At 43.6% G+C, this 21,355-nt stretch overlaps 2 protein-coding genes and 1 long non-coding RNA gene across 8 annotated transcripts in view; 2 read left to right on the top strand and 1 right to left on the bottom strand.

Moving 5' to 3' along the window:
* Positions 1–21,141, top strand: part of KCND3 (potassium voltage-gated channel subfamily D member 3) — a 128,460-nt gene extending 107,319 nt beyond the window's left edge. For 4 of the 5 annotated variants that reach the window (XM_061363046.1, XM_061363047.1, XM_061363044.1 and 1 more), the window contains 5 exons: positions 571–672; positions 7,347–7,439; positions 10,200–10,256; positions 11,187–11,434; positions 13,456–21,141. In XM_061363046.1, the coding sequence (XP_061219030.1) occupies positions 571–672; positions 7,347–7,439; positions 10,200–10,256; positions 11,187–11,434; positions 13,456–13,660 (705 nt within the window). In that variant the 3' untranslated portion in view covers positions 13,661–21,141. The remainder of the gene's footprint in view (positions 1–570; positions 673–7,346; positions 7,440–10,199; positions 10,257–11,186; positions 11,435–13,455) is intronic. The other variant, XM_061363048.1, reaches the window with a different exon arrangement.
* The window catches only part of RHOC (ras homolog family member C), a 415,761-nt gene that overhangs the window by 366,605 nt on the left and 27,801 nt on the right, over positions 1–21,355 (top strand). The gene's annotated exons all lie outside the window — the stretch shown is intronic.
* Positions 3,794–7,336, bottom strand: LOC133217498 (uncharacterized). 2 transcript variants are annotated; one of them, XR_009726884.1, is made up of 3 exons: positions 7,156–7,336; positions 6,194–6,296; positions 3,794–4,363 (listed from the first exon to the last, which is right to left on the bottom strand). It is a non-coding gene; the product is annotated as an uncharacterized LOC133217498 (long non-coding RNA). The 2 variants fall into 2 exon arrangements; XR_009726883.1 differs by lacking the exons at positions 6,194–6,296; positions 7,156–7,336 and adding an exon at positions 5,880–6,176.

The raw sequence follows: 21,355 nt of genomic DNA, 5'->3' as shown, positions 1-21,355 counted from the left end.
TTGGGTTGGAAAGCACCTTAAAGCTCATCCATTTCCAACCCCTGCCACAGGCAAGGACACCTTCCACTTGGAGCAGCTTGCTCCAAGCCCCTGTGTCCAACCTGGCCTTGAGCACTGCCAGGGATGGGGCAGCCACAGCTTCTCTGGGCACCCTGTGCCAGCGCCTCAGCACACACCAGGAATATGTCTAAGACAAGTGTCCCTAGTCTCTGTGCATCTCACCCCCCAAAAATTGTTAACTTTTAATTAAAAATGTTTAAAAAATAGTCTTTTAAAAGACAATGAACTTTTGAAAGGATAAACAAATGTGCAGGACCCCATTTCTTATCCCTGGAAGGGCCGTTAACACTCCGAGGCAGATTACATGCTTCAGACAGATGTACTCATCCGACTCCTGGACACCAAGCTGTTCCCCACAGCACCTTCTTCTGGCTGTGCACCCCTTATATTTCATCCCCAGGCTTTTTCAGCAGAGTGAGAACCTGAATTTTCCCTCCTCCTGGTACTGCCAGCACAGGAGCAGGCACTCAGTGCTCCGGGCTCTAACTTCAGCTTGTCTTCTGTCCACAGAAAGCCCGGCTTGCAAGGATTCGAGTGGCCAAGACAGGCAGCTCCAATGCCTACCTTCACAGCAAGCGCAATGGCCTCCTCAATGAAGCCCTTGAGCTGACGGTACGTGCAGAACCACAGAGCTTGAGATGTTCCCTGTTCCCACTCCTGTCCCTGGGCTCCTTCCCTTTCTCTCCCCATTGCCACCTCATTATCCAGCGCAGCATCCTCCCACATGGAATGGCGCTGTGTTTCTATGACACTCTCATGTGCTGTATATGCTGTGTGGAGGGAGAGCTGGAATCCAGCTGCAAGATGGGATGGGAGGAAGCAGCTTCCTGTAGTCCTCCTGGAGACAGGGAAGGATCTGGCCTTCCAGCAGGTGCCATATGCACAGTTCCCTCAAATCCCTATGCGTGATGGAGCTGATTTATACAGCCCAGGGACTGCCTATAACTATCCACGCTCTTCCAATATACAGTGAGTTATTTTCAAGAGTTTCTCTCTACTGTGGACTATCTGGCCATGCCCAACAGCAAAATATTCCCTAGTTCTTCTTCCAGGCAGTTTGGTGGTGGGTTTATTTTTAACAGAAAGGCCTCTGGAGGCTAATACTAGCTGTTCATGAGAAGAAAAGTTCTAAGTGCATTCGACTGCTCAGCAGAACCAGCTGAAACAAGAGGAGGTTATTACATGAAGCCTGATCCACACCAGAGGACGTATTAGCACATCTCATGGATTTAAGTTCAAATACATCAGCCTTTTGTGCACGTGTGGAGCAAAGAGTGAGATGAAGGGTGCGTAACAGTCATCAGAGCCGCCCAGCCCTTGTTCATGCATCCTTACTTGGGCCCTCATCCTTCACATGTACACTGTTTTCCCCTTGCACTTCTAAAATCAAAGGCTTTTCAACTCATGGTGAAAGATGCTCACTAGGACCTGAGCCAACTCCTACCCCAGCTCAGTGGGTGCAGCACACAGAGGGAAATCAGGCAGCACCATGTTTTTCATGTAGGATGCTCCTCAGTGCAGACCAAGGCAGAGGACCCTTGCCCTTTACAACAGAAAGAGCTTTTAAGCTGACTCTAAAAAAGCACTTCACATGAAGTACAGACTTGGAAGGTAGGGTGCCCAGAGCAGTTTCTGTTCTCCCCTCCAAAACAAGTTTGATCCTTCCGACTACACATCTCACGTTGTCTCCTGCTCTGCAAGTGGCAGCAACACTCAGAAAAATCTGTTTCTTGAACCATATGTTGCAGTTGAGCAGTTCAAGAAACGTTTCTTTACCAAGAAGCAACCAGGAAGACTGGTCACACCTCGTCCAGAGCCTTCTCCCCAAGGAAGGAAAGGCTTGGGATGGGTGACAGCTCAGCTGAGATTCTGCTGTTCCATTACCCAGGAACATGTAAAAATGTGACTACAAATTTAGTTCTGATTTCTAGTTTTTAAAAACACCAGCAGGGACGCTCAGTTTGCACTTGATCTTCCAGCCTGTCATCCCAACAAGAACCTCCTCACTTCTCTCATCAACCAAAGCTCCCTGCCAAGACCACTCGGGGAGGAGCAGCTGACGCACTGATGCTCAAGTCCAAAATGCATGAGGTGGAGAGAAATATTTGGCTGAATGGGTTCGTTTCCTGGCACTTGCCAGTGGAAAAGGGGTCATTTTGCTGGCTACAAAGCTACTGGAGACACAGGGAGGAAAACAAAAACATTCCTAAAGAGGTTCTAGAGGATTTAGTGTGAGGTGTCCCTGCCCATGGCAGGGGGGTTGGAACTCGGTGATCTTAAGGTCCTTTCCAACCCTAACTATTCTATGATTTTTTTACCCATTAATAACTCAACTTAGATATATATTACCACCTACAACAGGAGTTTTCCCAAGCTTTTCTGGGTGCTTATATCTGGTGGGCTTATAGCTCTAAATGCTGACATGAGCCTCCCACAGCCCAGTGAGAGCCACAAATCCAGCTTTGAAAAGTACTGAACATTGTGTACAGTATTTTGTTAAGGCATTTCCTGTAGAAATAGCCAAAAGCAAAGGGGATGGGGAAGGAAGAATTACCATCCACCTGTGACAGACAGCAATGTAATTCACTAAAACAAGAACCTTGCCAAAGCCATGCCTGGCACCTGCACAACTACCTGAGGATAAGCTGCATACCTGAATCAAGAACTGAGACCTGTCTCTCCACCCACAGGCAGTGGCATTAATTACAGGGCATCTTTTATTGGAAAGGTACACCAGACCATTTTAACTCCACAAGGCAAGATTTTATGTCCTTTCATTTTATGCAGGAGAACAAACTATTCTTAAAGAGCACAAGATGTGAATGACAGCGCAGTCTAGCCAGCCAAATTTTTTAAGCTGTAAAAACACATGAAGGAGTGTGACTTCTGCAGTCGCTATATTAGTGACCAGAAAGATTATCTACATACTGTGCATATCCATCAGTCAGATTAGCATCAAACTGCTTCATCAGTCAGATAAGCATCCCATTTTGATACCTTGCCCAGGACTCATGCTAACTGTAATGGACTTCACACAGCCAGGCTGCCATAGGGTTGGTTTGTTACGCAGCAGTAATTCCAACTGCAATTACTACATGGCCATCAGTAGGTATTATCCCTTTCCTCAAGAGCAATCCCACAGTACTGTGATCAATGTAGAACTGGCTTACAGGAGCCCAGCAGATTGCCCCTCAGTGTGACACCTTGAGGGTTCACCCAAGGAGACAACTGCCCCAGAACATGTCCTGGCTGTGGCTCTGCAGTCAACCTAACAAATTGGGAAGTAAGGACTGCTCAAGAGCCTGGAACATGTGCCAGGATGTCCTTTCATTAGCACCAGAATGAATACACTGACACCATCTTTCAAGGGAACAGCATGTCTTCAGCCTGTAGCCTTGCCTTAAAATAAGGAAAACCAAAGAGGATTCATGTAAGGACAGCAGCAGGAAGGAGTTCTGCTCCTAGCACAAATACAGACTCCTGCTTCGGAAACATGTGGATTTGTGGCATTTTGCATTTGTCATCTAGAGAGGAAGTACTCAGACAGTTTTCTTCTCATTTAGAGAGATTTTTAGTGGGCTTTATGTCAGAAGTGCTCAAGGGATGGTGAGCTTCTTCCCATGACAGCAGCCTACAATATCGTCTTAGTGTTAATCTCCTTGTACAGCTTGCTGAAATTCCCTTTTAGCTAAAATGCTAGGAGATGTATATCCTAAGAACAGCAGGTTGAGAGGTCTTGGGCCTTTTCACAAGCAGAATCTGCTAGGCCATAGATAAGGGTTATGGCCGTTCTCATGGGAATGGCGAGTGGAACCACTGAACCAGTTCATCTCAGTTCACCAGTGTCCAATTTTGCATGCCGAAGCACTAAGTAGAAGAGAAAAAGGGGAAGTATTTTGGATTTCAGAACTCACACTAGTGTGTTTCAGTCTCCCTGCAAGCAACCAGCAGTTCACTGAATGTCTTCCAAGAACAAACTGAATGGTAGCTGGCATCAGATCCTTGCAAAACTGGCATCCCAGCTCATAAAGCAAACCATCTCCTCTCCTCCCCCCCACCAGCTTTTTCATTACAGCCAGACTCTTCTAATGAAGACACAGATTTTGTTTGCCTGCAGGAATGTAGGTACCATTGCTGCAATCTCTATAGGTACACATTCCTCAACAGTACTATTAAAGTCCAAGCAGTTCTGTGATGTTGGCACTCTCACTGTCCCAGGGCAGCAGTTCTGTAGATCTCATTCTTAACTCACGTGGAGGATGCTCTCAGTGGTTGCATACTCTTTGTTTCTGAAAACACTGAGCTGACTGAAGAAAAGGTACAACTCACAGTCACCGATCCTATACTTTATTCCTGGTCACTGCCATCCCCTGATCCATTCCCATCAGCAGCAAGCTAAGCCTTGTGATGGAAGGCAGCAGGAAAGACTAAAGCTGTGCTGCCAAAATTTAACAACTGGCTTCGGTCTTCTGCCAGAGGTACGGAAGCCCTGTCTTTGCTTTCAGACCCCATTTAGATGTCCTCTCAAGCAAATCCTCATAAAAAGATACTGTTTGCAATACGTGCTCTTTCTCTCTCTCCTTTTCCAGTGTTTTAGTGCAGCCTCGTATCTGCTTTAGGGCTTGCAAGGACCTCCATGGGAATTCCTTCACCACGGAGTCAGTAATGTCAGCAGGGTATGAACAGGACCTGTGGGTGCATTAACTCACCAACAGGACTGTTAATAAGAAAAATGGAACTGATTTATTTTTTAGGCCACTTCTAAAAATACTTCTGGGAATACTCATCTTCCAAAACAACAACAACAAAAAAATCCATAACCTGCCTAAGAAGCATTCTCATAGGAATCTATTAATTCTGTATACATTCAGTCAGCTTCCTTCACGTACCACTTCAGCTGTGCTTTGGCATCTGGCAGAGACAGAGTTACTCCTTCACTTAAGGATCACAGAACCAGCATCCAGAACACACATTTGCAGTGAATCACCAGGACACAAGGGCGTATTTAAGAGCAAGGCTTTAAGCATAGATGAATGTAACCCCCTTGAGAGCAACAGTCTATGTCTTGGAATTTCTGCCAAGATGCTCTGCTGTGTCTCCCATCTCACTCATTTTCTATCTTGAGCAGTAAGATACTGATGGTTAGTGTCTAAGCAGAAATTCAAGCCATGCACATCCATTCTGCCTTTCAGATTTAGGCACAACAGAAGACACCAGGCACCCTTATGGAGCACAGAGAAACATCTTGCAACACCCTAATTGCTCTTTTAATGCACGTAATTCTCTTTGAAAATGCAAGTCACCAAAGACCCAGCTTAGAAAAACCAAACTGAATTTCAAGATCAGGAGCTGAAGTCTTCATAGTGAGAGAACATCCTTCAGACCCCAGGTCTTAAATCTGCCACCACAGACCAGAGAAAGTGAGAAAAATTATCCTGACTCTCCATTAGCACACAGACAACTCCAGCTGCTTCTTTGCCTTCCATTTCTGAGGTGTATCTGCTCATCAGATCATGGGGCAAGTGACATGCTATATTGTGAGGAATATAAGCATCTCATTCCACTGATAGAGTGTGGAAATAAAAGATAGAGTAATACAAAGTACAAAGTACAAAATACAAAAATAAGCACACACTGAACTCAAGCTCCTAGCCTCTTATCAACTTCTATTTCAGCTATTTTGAGCAGATCAGAAGCAGATCAAGTCCCTCAGCTTAACAAAAGCCCAGAGATTGGTTTAAGATCTGTAGCTTATCCTAACCACTAATAACACTACAGTCTGAACAGTCTCTTCCCCCAGTCACCATATAGACACATACTTGATGTTGAAGCCAAGAACAGACAAGCAAAAGCACCCCAATAAGTCTTTCCAAGCCAGAGTCCCTAAACAGAAATACCAAAAGCAGTTGCTAGGAGAGACCCCTCCTTTTAACAGTTTTTCAACTTAAACACTCTCAGCTGTAGGCAGTCCTTTCCCAGGTGGCCCAAGCTGCCTGCTTGACTCTCATCACACCCTGCTCTCTCAATTAGCTTATGACTTTGTTAGCCACATTTCAGCAGTTTGAGGACACAAGGGAACTAGGGGAAAGCTGGTCCCCCACTTGTACACGTTGCTGTACAACAAGCCGAGTACCTGGATTGCGAGGTCTTTGTACAGCTTGTCTTGTTCTGCCTTTGTGCTGAGTGATGCACAAAGGATTCCTGTACAGTTTGTAGGACTCTTGGGCACTGTGTTCCTAAAACACAAATCACAGTAAGCCATCCTACTGAGCAAAAGCCTCAATCCATAAGAAACTAAGGAAGATGGGACCTTCTTTCTCCAGGGTACTGCTGCCACATTTCATGTGAACATAAACCCTTTGACATGGCTGCACAATGCTTCTTCATTTGAAGCATGCTTGAAGAAGATAATTTTATATATCTATATACATATCACTCTAACTTACATAGCATCTGCCTGTTCCTCCCTTCTCCCTGCCTTTTCTGAGGGGTTACACACCTTCAGTCTGCACCAAACCCAGCCCTCAAGACCTGCTACAAACTCCCCATCAACAACGATATACACTGAGGCAGGCAAAGCACAGCCTCCTTTTAACACACTGCAGGTACAAAGTGTGGAAAACAACTGGTGATATCCATGAAGAGGAGAGAGCAAGCCAGGAGCCCTGTCTCTAGAAACACCATTACAAAGTCTAAAACATGAAGCTCAGGTCCTCATTTTGGATCTGGCATGCAGCTGTGACACAGGAGGCTTTGGAGGTAACACATACAAGTTCCAACAGGCCCAGCACTGCGCAGCCCTGAAGGTCAGAGCCCAGCTTTCAGCTAAGGGAAAGCAAGACAGCTTGTGTTTTGCCTCCTAACAGAGACAAAAGATCAGGGTACATCTGTTGGTATTCAAAGGTCATGTCAAGCTTAAAAGCCTTACTGCTTTTTGGATAAAAATCAAACAGCACCAGTTCTTTTTGGTTTTGCTTTTTTACCTTCTGCTTCCTGAGCCTTGACATCACGTATCAACAGCACTTCCCAGCTTTCCTCCTCAGCTACAAAATGCCTAGAAACACCCTGGGTTTGAATCAAAGCTGAGTTTCTCACCTGAGTTTACAAGCCAGATCGTTAAGGAAGGAAAGGCAACCTCCTGAGAGTCATGAGCAAAACCTGAGAGCTGCACCACTGACATTGTGATCCTTACCCCTATGAAAGCTAATGTTGGAAGTGCTGTTTGCTTGCTTGGTTTTACACCTGCTTTGGGTTTTGTTTTCCCCTCCCTTTCTATGGCTCTTCAGGGATCCACTGAAGATGAGCAGCACATGACTAAAGGCACCTCCTTAATTGAAAGCCAACATCACCACCTGCTGCACTGCCTGGAAAAAACAACCGTAAGTACCAACACAGTCCTTTTACATCTTACTGACTCCTTGAGCCTGGCCCAGGCTTCCTATGGGCAAGGCGTACAGACAGTATGGTCTGAAGAGGCTCTCAGACCTACTCAGTAGACCTTAAAGCTATGCCAGAGGGGCTGACACTCAAGCTCCTGATGCAGTGGGTTGAATGCACTTCTATTTCATTGTCCTCTTAAAAAGTAATAACAATTCCTGTGCAAAGGGATCACAATGTGATTATCTGCTACTCCACAGTCACCTGCACCAGCACCAAGTCAATAGTGAGTTGCTCAGTCAAGTTCACTTGAAGGCAAATAACTCTTCAGCGTGGGGTTAGGGAGATCCTATAAACACCGTGTACCTTAAGTTCTTCAGTGTTTCTAAAATAGAACTGAGCTGTATTTGTCTTGTGCTGTCAGTCACACCTCATATACTTGTCACTTGTGCTAAGTAGCAATAAAGAACAGTTCTGCTGCTTTGAAAGGAGGAAGATGCTGTCAGTGACTCCAAACTACAACCTGGTCACCAGTGCCAACAGGCTCGAAAAGAATTACCTTTAGCCCTTTATATGGCAGATGAACGCTCTTAATGGGCCTAAAGGCTGCACATATCTTTTCTCAGTACAGTTCTGGTTACAAGAGCAGGTAATTTACCTCAAAGCCAGTCAAGCAGTTTCTGTAACAGGACTACTCTGCATCATACAAGGTGTTGGGAGTGAGAATTGTGGTTTTCATTATTAAGTGATATTGTTTGAAAGTCTCTAGAACATTTTACATCTTTATTTGAGACTTATGTTTTACTTCCAGGTTTATATAAAAGGTTCTGCAGTAAAGGAATACTTTATGAGGCGTCCCTGCCCACGGCAAGGGGGTTGGAACAAGATGATGTTAAGGTCCTTTCCAACCCTAACTGTTCTATGATTTGATCACTGTCTATACCATGATTCATTATAGAAAGAATGAAGGGAAGTTAAGACTTTTGAAGTATTCATGCCTTTTTCTATCTGCATCCATCATCAAATGTACTTTTGATTTCTGACTTGCAAGAGCTTTCTTTTAGATAAATCGCCTTCACTTCCATAGTTTGGCTTGTGCTGGAATAACACCACTTAGGCTTCAGCGATACACTGGAAGATGACTGGTTAATTACAGTGACCTGCTGAGTGCAGCTGGTTTGTCACAATGAGCTCAAAAGGTCACGATTCCACAAACCGTGAACTGGTTCTTCCTGTATCAATGACTACTGAATTCATTCTATAAGCCTCGTCTTGCCTTGATTTCTACCAGTGTTGGATGTCACATAACAAGCAGATATTTCACAATCTGACTCTTCAGTTTAGAACTTTATGCTTAAAACCATTACTACCGTGACCCATATTTTACAAGCATAAGTTCATTTGCAAACTTTAACAAATTGGCTGAAGCTGAAGCTGTCAACACTGCCTCCGGGTCTGCCCTTGTAAGACCCCCACTTTGTACAAGTTCTGACCTTTGAGCAGGCAGGTGGACATCTCTGGGAGCTGCATGAGTTGCTCCATTCCTAATGAGCCCATTATGTGCTGGGAGTAACACAGCCAAAGCACATCCTCATTTGTGGATGCATTAGCCCACCACACTAACTAGGCTGGATCGCCTCCAGCACACAAACCTACTCAGTTAGTATCGTGGTTGAAGATGTCCCAAATGTTGCTCTTTTCAGCAAAGAATGGCAATAACAGTGATACTTTGCATTTTTAATTGAAACCTACAGGGAGAATCTGCACAGTATTTAATGTGTTTTTCCCCACATTTTTCAGGCAGTTCTTACCATGATGTTGCATCAATTCACACAGCAAGTTTAGATTCTGGTCTGGAATTATCAATCCAAATAGTTTCAGTCAGCTTGTGTGGAAATTCTGTAGTTCACATAATCAATTAAAATATATTGAACAGTTCTCCTCCCAAAATTCAAATCATAGCAAAAGAATTTTTCAACTCTGAAGAGTCATTTTGTGACCAAGTTGCAGGAATGGAATGAGGAATGTACCACGGCTGCAAACCTGTTTCAATGGGCAATTCACCTTTCCTTAAACTAGGCCGAAGGATTCTAAAAGGACGTTTATTGTTATGGTATCTGTGGTCATCACTAGCATACAGCCTTACAACCCAGTGGCTGTGAACAGCTTCCAAATCTGGTGTGTCAGATGATAAAGTGACCCTAAAGTACTTCTAGTTGCCATAACTGAGACTACTTTGTCCCATTAACACAACAGATGGAGTATGCTCAAACAAAAGGAGTTGTTTTCCACTCGTTCCAACTCTCAGACTGAGTATGGACATTTACATGCCATGTCTTCTCCAAATGCCAAGTGCATTAGATCCAGTCCTTCAGCCCAAACCTTTCTTCTCTGTTTTCACAGAGTATGCTCACAACCCGTATCCATTGGTGACCCAATGGCAATACAATTCCAATTCACTGTTTGTGAATCAGCAGCTGAAACCTTGTTCTCCTTTGCCTTCAGCTCCCAAACGATCAAAGCAATAAAGTTGTTACCAATTTTGTTCTGTTTCCAAAAATATAGCGTTAAAAAGCGAAGGAAGGAACAAAGGGGTCTGATTCAGGCAAGGTTTGGTAAAGAGAAGGTGCTGTTGCCCATTCAAACTTGAGCAAGCCAGCTGGAATGCTGAGGCAATAGATGCAGTGCTGGGACTAAACTTCAGAATGCTGGTATGGACAATCAATGGTGTTTTTATCTTTTGTTGGCATGTTGTCCCGTAGGGATTGTCCTATCTTGTGGATGATCCCCTGTTATCTGTACGAACTTCCACCATCAAGGTACTTCCTTTTTAATTCAATGTTTTCTCTATGGTCTCTGTCACGTGTCTGGAGAGTGTTTGCTTCCTTTCTTGGTCCTGGTCTTGTCTTTGGGAGTTTGTGCACGTGGCTGTTTTTGGCTATCCAGTGCTCGTTTCCTGTGAGTTGTTATTGTATCAGTGAACACTGATGCCTGCCTTCACCATGGTTCTTTTGTTTCCCATCCTTTCTGATGCTGAGAGGGACTGGATAAAGTATGTTCACTAGAATTACTTGGGTATTCACACACACATACGAGTTCTTTCTTTCAGGATTTCTTAGCACAAAAGCTCTTGACAGATTCAGCTTTCTGAACTTCCTTCCCCTCACACTTCCCACTCTCACCTGCCATGTTTCTTTCCACTTAGCTAATAGCACCCCACAAACCGCAGGTATGCTTTGAACCCAACAGCTGATACAAGCAACATCCTGCAGTTAAGTAATGTGCCAAGATGGTCATCGAAATAAAAGCCAATTCTGGACCCAGGCACAAAGAAAAAGGAGTGTGAATCTCCTCTTGGGTTTCATAGCCATGTGGTTATAACCACTGCAGACTCTGAAGCCAATTCTGGAATCCAGACACAGAAATGAAATTTGAACACAATATATTAGCTATCTCAGACTACATAAGCAAGGCAGCACTGACAAGACTATCATGCCTCTGTAATAGCAACAGCTTCTTTTATTCCCCTACTGATGCAGGAGAGCAAACTCTTCTCTTGGTTCACTGAGTGAAAGGGCAGAGTCATTTCTTTTTTAAGATCCACCTAGTGCAAATATTTTCAGGCAGAGAGGCAGAGAACACCTCCCACAGCCAAGGGGCTGACACATCCCACCCGCAGAGCAAAAGGTGCCGTTGAAAACAAGCTGCTGTGGCACAGAGAGTAATGGCACTGTTTCTTCCTCCACCAGAACCACGAGTTCATAGACGAGCAACTGTTCGAGCAGAACTGCATGGAGAGCTCAATGCAGAACTATCCTTCTTCTCGGAGCCCCTCCTTGTCAAGTCACCACGGCCTGACCACCTCCTGCTGCTCTCGCCGTAACAAGAAGACCACTCACCTGCCCAACTCCAGTGTGCCGGCCACTCGCCTGCGGAGCATGCAGGAGCTCAGCACCATCCACATCCAGTGCAGCGAGCAGCCCTCCCTTACAACAAGGTACAGTAAGTAGGCTCTTGCTGCTAACTACTGCATGCAAACCTCTGAAGCACATTATCCAACTGGATGTTCTTGCAGGCCTCTGCTCCAGCCAGGGAGAGGGGTCCAGTGCTGGGAGCATCTCTGCTTCTCTCTCTCTTACAACCCAAAGAAAGTGGCTCCTAACTGTTCCTGGGAAGAGCCAGGTCAAAGCTAGACTCTAGTGCAGCTCTTCTCTGGCCAGACTGGACACAGAAAAGTGAATTCCAGCTGACCCTGCCTTGGAAGGGCTAATCAGCAGCTCCCAGCTGTGAGCTACCCACCAAAGCTGGTGCAGGACCACTTCACAGCCCACCTCCCAAATAGCCCAAACCTTTACTGGAACTGAGGCAGCTGGCTAATGAGTGTCTGTCAGCAAAAGCTGCTAGAGAGCTGTACACACGGACAGGGTCCACAGCAGGGTCACACCATTGACTTTCACTCCCCTAAAGTCTCACAACTGTAAGCATCAAGCATCACTGGGAAACAAATAAGGAGGAATTTCACAATGGTGTCTTAGTAGCTCTCAGCTAAAAAGCCATTAGCGACACAGGTGAAGAAGTAGCTCTTAATAGAAAAGCCTACAATTTTCATTTTATACATAGCTTGATGAAATATATATATATATATATATCTTTTCTTCACCATACCTTCCTTGTACATATTAAATTACTTTATAAATCCCCCCCAGCCCATTAAGCTTCTTGTACAATAGACTGGCTTTGAGCTTCCCATTCTTCTTCCCACTCCTATCAAAGGGCTCTAGAAACTGAAACGAAGCTGCCTTTAGGGCAGCAAGCGATTACTTTGTGCCAGGCTGAAGTCAGAATGGCGGTTCAGAGAAAAAATTATGAATGAATACACACAATACAAGTCTCTAGCTACTGCAGTTTCAAGATGACAATGGCTTAAACCAGCACTTGTAATTCAGGGGAATGTCAAATGTTCTGCCTTCGAGCAAGCTGCTCTAGTGGAAGGTGTCCCTGCCCATAGCAGGGGGTTGGAACTGGAGGAGCTTTAAGGTCCCGTCTACCATAAACCACTCTGGGATTCTGTGATTTCAGTGGGTCAGATGTCAGTGATATTTTACAGGTCAATGCTGTTCATTATTTCACTTGCTTTCCAAACTGTAAGAATGGAGAGAGGAAGAAAAGCTTTTGAACTGTTTTTCATGTGGAATGCAACTAACTGGGTGTACTGGTTACCACTGGCAGAACCACCCAGTCCCTAAGACTGCCCCACTCTCAGCTTGTGACTGAGGCAACCGGGGAGCAGAATGGGTTCTGCAGTGTTCTTGGGATGCTTGAGCGATCCAGAAACATCCTCTTGGTGAGTCACTCTGAGATAACAACAGCAATAGCTTCCCAACTGGGAGCTTTACATTTTAAAAGGACAGGCCTTGTGTTTAAAATGAACATGTTGGGCTGGTAATAGCAGACTCCTGTAGCTGTGCAGATGCACAGAAACCAACCTATCATTTTCCTCTCTGTAATTAATTATAGGATGCAATTGATGCAGATCTAGTAAGAATGCTCCCAGCTGCCAGATCACTGAAACTACTGCAGAGAGATGCAAAAGAAAATAGAATAGATCAAGGGACAGTGAATTTGAAAGAGGCATTTGAAATGCAAGGAAGACAACACCTCTTTCTCAGAAAGAGCTACCTGTGCTCTGACAAGATGCAGTGCACAGGACAATACATTTAGATGTCCTCTTAAGTAAACTAGAGTTATGCAAGAATGAAACAGAAACATAGAACAATTTACCCGGTGAAAAGCTGTATCCTAACTTTGGGGAATACTAAAGCAGCTTAGTATAATCTGGGTAGAAATAAATGATGCCTTGAAGGGACTGGGGGGAACATTTAAGTGGAGCCTCCTGAATATTTCAGTACCCTTAGTTCAGAGGAATAAGATGCTCGTTAAGAACAAGTCCCATTCGCATCCCCTCTGCTGTCTGGTTCCAGAAAAGTACAAAAGCCAAACACTAAATTTGTTTTCTAGTCGTTCCAGTCTCAACATGAAATCAGATGATGGGCTGAGACCGAACTGCAAAACTGCCCAGATAACAACAGCCATCATCAGCATCCCCACGCCGCCGGCACTCACGCCAGAAGGTGAGAGCAGACCTCCACCCAGCAGTCCTGGCCACGCCACGAACATTCCCACCACCACCACAAGCAACATAGTCAAGGTCTCTGCCTTGTAAGACGTCTCATGCACAGAAGGAGGCTGGAAGACCAGTGACCCTCTCCCTCCACACCTCCATGTTCCTTTCTTGCTGCAAATTGTGCCTGGATGGACCAACCTGACATTTTGTCATCGAATTAGCAATGGAGACCTAACGAGGCAGCTTTCTCCAGACTCGTGTCATGCTGTGGACTGAGGAAGGATTAGGAAAGGGAGGAAGAGGCTGGTTAAAGGAAAAACCTGCATTGAGAGCGGGTTGTGCCATGGTACAGGGCAAAAATCACCTGCAGAGACTGGAGGGAAAAGATCATCATGGCAACAAGAGAGTCAATAAAGAAAATGGGAATATAACACTGTGTATCGCAGCACCTTTTTAAAGGTTTTTAATGGATAATATTTATTCATGAGGAAATGACTGAAAAGGTGAAAAACAATGGATTTTGTGAAATTTTTTTTCTTCATGGAGCAGAACCTTTAAACCAACCAAAATTTCACATTTTGGTTTTTTTTTCTTTTATAGGAAAAGCTATAGACAAAGAAGCCACCTGGCACAGAAACCTATTCCATTCCTCTGTGTGTGTGTGTGTGCGTGCGAGTGTGCAGCACAACCCTGGAGTTACCCAGAGCAGAGCATGTGTCCATTGGCTGCACAGTAGGAAAACACAAGCACGTGTCAGCACACCCATGGGCACACACACACACCTACTCCACCCTGGATGGCATTCTTTATTTAGCCAATTTTGTATCCGCCTTTTAAGTCAATACAGTGCAATTGCAAACAGTGTGTTTGTCTGCTAATTATTGTCTGTGAAAACATATTTGTGCAACAAAAAAAAAACCAACAAGAAAACAAAAAAAGACAAGCTTTAGTAGAGTTTTAGTCCCACAGGGGGATCTGCTTTCTGATTTTGTTATCACTTACTTGTAAGAGTGTGACTAGATTACCAGTTCTGTATTTTTAAACAGGAAAACAATAAAAACCAAGGTAGGATTCATTTTTAATCCTGGACACACAAATGGCAAAGAATGAGAAAGCACCGAGCTCAACTGCATCACGCCTTCATCAGGCTGACAGAGGTTTCTTGTAATGTATGCCCATGGGGTTTCATTTTTGGTTTCTCTAGGTCAATTTCTTTGCTAGCACTGGATATACAACCTATTGTAAATAGTAGCCAAATAATTTCTGGATCTATACTTGATAATAATTAACCCCAGGGCCAAATATCTTGCATGGACAGAGAGGTATTTGGCTTTTTCACAGTCTTAGGGCTCCAGCTGTCTCCAATGGCTTTCTGGGTTGCATTGATTTTGGGGGTAGACTAGGTTTGCAGTTTTATTTCTCCAGTCCCAACATAAGATCTATAGCATGCATCCACTTGAGAAGGGGGAGTATTACTGGAGTTTGGAAAACGCTTGATCAAGTGTGGTACAGACAGCAATTTCTTTTTGCAGTTCTACACTTAGTTTAGGAAAAGTCACACACTTCCAGTGAACCAAAACCTGCAGCAACACCGTGTGGTACTGCCAAGGAGCTGACACTTCTCACTAAGCTGCAGTCAGTCCCCTCACCTCTTTCTGAGATCTTTCTAGGAATGATTTATTGTGAGGAAATGGCTCTGAAACAACTGATTCCTCCCCCCCCCCATTAACATTTTCCTTCCATTTTGCCTTTCTAAAGTCCCTTTTTTATACCAGGTAGGACCCACGAAGGCCAGAGTGAGGAACACCATCACCCAGCTTCCCATCTCCCATACACTATGGCTAATTACTGTGGTCATGCACAAATGCCCCTTCAAGGCCCTACACACACCCAGGAATAGTGATGCACCCAACAGCTTGTAGATAATAAGTGAATATTTTAATTGTCCTGTTTCTGAACAGTGATTTTACCAACACTGGAGTTAAAAGAACTACATGAAGCATGTTTTACGCTGATTCAGCAAAGGGATGGCTTTTTTTTTAACATCTGTCATAATCTATCCTGATGTAATATTTATATACACATATACATGCATACACATATAAATAAATAGACACATACATGTATAGATAGATAAATAGACCTACATGCTGACTTAAACATGCAAGCTAGCAATGTGCTTTATTAGCACTCCTAACCTAGTCTAGAGAACAGACTCGGATGGCTGATGCATTAACTCAATAGCCTCCTTGGAAACCTACCACATCCTAGGAATATTAGGGCTATGGCTAAGCCTTCAGTAGCTGCACCAGCTTATAGTCATTTATTCCAGTGCTGTAATATGTTATCCAAAACTACATCTAGTCCTGTTTCAAATGATTGAACCGCTTGGCCTTTGCTGCTTCCTGTAAGAGGTTATCCTGCAGTTAATCTTACCACAATTGAGTTTTTCTTGATGTTTTAATTTATTCTTTGCTTTAATTTCATTATTTGTCATCACCTGCTCCCCATCTGAACACCCTCATTCTTGTAGATCAGAGGCCTTGCTCTCCACCATTCACCACCTTGCAACCTCATCAACACTGGCACAGAATGAGGGTTAAATGTGACCATGCTGACTGGGCACAGTGCTCCTTCCAGTGCGCAGGAGTACATGATTACAAAGAGCCAGGGACTCACCATGGACTCTCAGTGCTGCCTTTCTTATTCCTGATTTACTGTGGAGTGGTAAACAAACCACTTCATCTCTCTGCACCCATTTGTCTGTAAATAGCAATCACAGCAGCCCTTGCCTGGAGCACTATTGGTGTGTTTAATTGCCATCAATCCAGATGCTTTTTGGAAAGAAAAAAAAAAAAACACACATTTTTAAGAGGAAGATAAAAAAATAAATAAGCAGGAAAGCCAGCCCGTGGCTTCTTGGGCTCAGGTTGTCAAGACAGCCATGGCCTTTGTTCTCTTCCACAGAAGAGGAATCATTGTTATCCTTGCTCAAAAATATATGGCTTGCCTCTTCTACCATTAACTTAGCAGGTGCTGCCCCATGCAGTCAGTACCTCAGCACAGACCTTCAGAAGATAAAGACAGACAAAATTAAGGCAGTTTGAGCTTAGAGGAACAGGGCTAAAAATATTTTTAATGAATGCATTAGCTCCCTTTATACACTGATTTGAAGTAGACTGAGTAATGCTTCTGAAAGCTCTTGAAAATATGCTAGTACAAAACCTCCCTGCATTGCCCAACACAGCTACATCCTCATTATGAGAGCACTGTGCATTCACAGAAACAGCAAAGACAAGAATCTCTCACCACTGGATCAGTGGTTGATAGGGCATAACACAGCATCCTTCAAACGGAACGCGGGGAAGAATGGAAGAGCATGGGAGCTGCACTACACCCTCTTATTCCCACAATGACGGGAGGCAATTAGCTTTACTAAACTGCAAGGCTCTTTGTAATAGTGAAACAGCAACTTATAAACCATCTTCACAATTTAAAAACTGATTTAGCAACCATCCCAAAGGATGTTATAGTGAGGTAATCGGTCTCTTCTCCTAAATAACAAGCAATAGGACAAGAGGAAACAGCCTCAAGCTGCACCAGGGGAGGTTTAGATTCGGTATAAGGAACAATTCCTTCCCCAAAGGGTGCTCAGGCACTGGAACAGGCTGCCCAGGGCAGTGGTGGAGTCAGCATCCCTGGAATTGTTCCCAAACCATGTAGACAGGGCTCTTAGTGACACAGGTTAGTGGTGGCCTTGGCAGTGCTGGGGAACAGTTGGACTTAAATGATCTTAAAGGTCTTTTCCAACCTAATTGATTCTATGATTCCTGAGATAAGTCACTCCTGAAAATTCCTTGGCCAAAACTTTAACTGAAGGATTCGGGCTGTTCTCTCCAGGACTGCCAAGTGCTGCCCTGCCTGACCAGCACCCCTTTGCCCTTCCCCAGGGCCACACACACGCAATGACACGGATATACAAACCAGCACGTACCCCTGCAATCCTGCTCAGTCCTGATGCACATGGAAGGAAGGGGGCTTCTCCAGCTGTGGTGGAAAAGCATCCAGGTGGAAAGGCATCCAGCAACTTAGGTAGGTTCTAGTCCTGACACCTTTCTGAAAGGCAGGTGGTATAAAGCAGCCTGATCAGTAAGACTGCTCAACAGAGTGTCTCTAGTACATTGGCAGTTCCTTTCAAAAGCCTTTCCCCTCCCTCTAATTCCTTACCACTTTTTATAGTTTTAGAGAAGTTCATTAAGAATAAATAAAAACAGATTGTTTGCACAAAAAGCAAGTGGATTATTTTTTCAGTCTTTCATAAAGCAATATTAAAAATATCACAGGAGCAAGACATTTTTTCCCTTTCCAAAAACTTTTCTGAAGGAAACCTGTTTTCACAGGTTTTCAGCATATTCTAGTAGTAGATTTACTCTCTCCACACCTGGCATTAGGCTGCTAATAGAAGGAATCACACCCAATTGGTGAAGAATGATGAGAAATAGCTTCTGCATCGAGGCTTTGACTTCAACCTAGTCCTTCTGAAACCCACCTTTCATTACCATTTTCCTTAAAAGATCTTAGGGACACCCACAAAGATGAGGCCACAGAAAGAATTAAGCAAAGCAGTCCCTCCTCTGCCTGCACAAGATCCTTCACTGCAATAGATAGTGTTACTTTCTCTAGATCAGATTTAAAACTCTCCAAGGACTTTGACTGCTTCCCTGGAGAGCTTATTTCAGGCTGATAGATCTTAATGCCAAGGATTTTTCCCCTGCTGTTCAGTCATAATTTCTTCCTTATTTTTCCTCTCTTGCTCCCATTGTACATCCTCAACACATTGTAAATTAGCTGCCTACCAAGAGAAGAATTCTTATCCCAGAGACTACTTTTGTCTGTCGAATAATTATCATTGTTAAAAGTGAACTGGGGAAAGGTGAACTAAGCAACAATTACAGCTTTAGCATGGAATAAAGCTAACAGGGAATTCAAAATACATCTTTCTTTACAGAAATACCAAATTTGAATCAATGCTGCTTGTTTAACCTGAAATAGTAATACAAACTGCAAACCAGCATTTCTCATTCTAGTTTAGACAGCTTCAGGTGTGTGCATGAAAATCAGATTAATCCCAGCTAAAGCAAGCAACGTTTCTTAAAATAGTTTGCTTTTTTAAGTAAAGAGGTTGTAAACATGTTGTACCTTACATGTATTATACAACAAATTCAGTGAATTAAAAATCACCTTTCATTTATGGGTTGCACCATCCCTTGGATCCTGTAATATTTTGTCTATGGCAGAGTTACAAAGTCAGCATTCATGGATGACTTGTGAATATCAGCAGCTTTGAACTGAAGACTTTATTTTGTTTTTAAGGTAAATGGTATAGGTGATTAATATACCTTTTCCATATAATTTACCGATCAAATGTATATTAGTTGAGTAAAAAAAGAGAACACTTATTTTTCTCCAACACTTTGAGCAAGTGCACTAGATACATGATTTCAGAGCTCGAGTTTTTAGGCTTCACATTTAATGATGCCAGAAACAATCTTCATAAAGGTTTAGACTTTCTAAAACTTTAAAAGCCAACAGAAGGCAGTGTGCATGCTGATTAGAGCTAGGAGTCAGCATCTGTGTTCTAGCAACCTGTGTTCTACTCCTGTCTTGATGAATCACTAAGTGACCTCGAAGAAGTCATTTCACCTCTCTGCCAATTACCCAAGCTGTAGAGAATTTAATACCTCCTCCTTCAGTAAGTGAAGCTCAATTCATGAACACCTACAAAACACCAGAGAATACTGGGGAAAGCATACCAGAAAAGTACTGCTACTCATGCTCAGAATGCAAAACTGTGCCAGAAAAACTTCAGGTGGAACAGTCGAAAGACCAGGTGACAAAGAGCTTGTGAAAATTCCTTCTCGAGTTTCCCTCTCAGTCAGTAGTCTGTTACTTTGTGTGTATACGTGTGCATGTGTTTCTTTTCATTCTGATTTAACCTAGTGCTAGTCACAGAAGTCACACAGCTGTCTGGGTGAGAAGTTAACCAACCACACCAAATGCTCTTCTCTGTTCTGTTGCAACTATGAGTGGGAGCTCCCTCTGGCTCCTCGGACCAATGAAGTATCTTACAAAACATGTGTGATGGTCTATTTTTGATAAATCAAGTGAGGCATTCCAATGCAATGGTGTTTTCTTTAGAAGTTTTATGTTAGGAGAAGCTCTCAACCTTATTATTTTCTATTTTCGTACTATAAATGGGCTTTGCTTACAAACATCAGAGGACAGATACAAAATGTACTGTATACAACTGCAGGTAGCTTCATTTGAGAACAACTTTCTAGAAGAACCAAGTTTCCTGTTGTCTTCTTTTGGAATTGTAGTGCATATGTTGAAACTTGTATATCATTTACAGTATTGAGTCTTGTGCCACTGCTGTACCTGATGTATCCAATCTGGATTAAACAGAGTATGTGCCACAAATACCAAGATGCTGCTGTAGATTTCTTATTAAAAAAAAAAAATCTGGGAGATTCTTTTGGAGAACTCTGGGTTTTAGCCTAAGCTACTCAACTTGCATTTAAACAGTAATAACTCCTACTTAAGCAACTATGAATAAAACAGCAGGATGTCAGAGATGTTACAGGAGGGCAATAATGCAGATACCTAAGCGTATCTCCTATAGTGTCCTCCTTCTGAACATTACGAGCTGCAACAAAATTCATCTTGGAAGCAAAATCCTACCTCTTGGCCATCTCAAACTGTGCAGGCAAAACCGAGATGAGCTCCCTCCCTGGGGTGGTTTGTGACACAGAAGGAGTAAGGCAGGAGAAAATAGTGGAGAAGGAACCATACTCCTAACAAGATATATTCAAAAAGCACATCTTGTGCCTTTCCTTTAACAGGGCAATCTCATCTTGGCAATTATGTTTAGGGCAAAGTCCTGCATTCTGTGTTGCAGACAGGCCCAGCTTGTTCCAACCACAAAACAGAAACTGCCCCTTAGGAGGTATTAATTCAAATTTTTAAAATTCATCAAGCTGAAATTCACATTTCCTATTAGGTGGCCTCTAACACCCACTGAATCAGAGCTGAACAGACAAGGTGATAGGGTACTTTCTCCTCTTGCAGTAAAGGCTGACACCCACGAGGGGCCAGCATCACCCCGCTGCAGAACACAACACAGCACCTGCAGCCCCCTGCTCGCCAGGCTTGGGCTGCATTTCTGTGCCACTCCTGAGCTAGATCAATCTTAGTTCCCCTGTGCAGTGAAGGGAGCCTGAACTGCACGGTATAAAGTTTAGGCCCACCACTCCACAAGAAGGGTGGAAGTGCTGCCAGGGACAGCACGGGATTTGCAGAGGGAATTATGCAGGAACATTATGAATCTCAGGCAGCGAGTGATTTATGCAAGCTGAGTGAAAACATACTCTGTTCCTCCAAATGAATTTCAAAGTTGTTGAAGGTGAACAACCAAGCATTCCTGAAGACACCCATTTCACCAAATTAAAGCAGCAAGTCTCAGTGGAAGTACGGTTCATGGCAGGTAGGAAGGAAGCTTTTACTAAGAAAATTCCAGCCTTCCGCCAAAAAAAAAACCCCACACAAACTGTATCTGCTCTTCTAAACTTTGAGAAATCAAAGAAACTAGAAGGAATTCATCTCTCTGATCCCAAACATACCAAAGCCAGAAGATGAAGTTTCAAAATTAGCACAGAGTTAACAAAGGCTCAGTACCCAGAAGCAAGCAGCACTCTCCTCATCCTGCTTCGGGATACATCTACATACAGAGCACTG

Source organism: Neopsephotus bourkii, unplaced genomic scaffold, assembly GCF_033783945.1.
Source record: "Neopsephotus bourkii isolate Nb327-2 ecotype Australia unplaced genomic scaffold, CSIRO-AGI_Nbou_v1 NB_1139, whole genome shotgun sequence".
NCBI classification, from domain to species: domain Eukaryota; kingdom Metazoa; phylum Chordata; class Aves; order Psittaciformes; family Psittacidae; genus Neopsephotus; species Neopsephotus bourkii.
The sequence above is the reverse complement of the archived record's forward strand: the minus strand, read 5'-3'. Positions and strand labels throughout refer to the sequence as shown.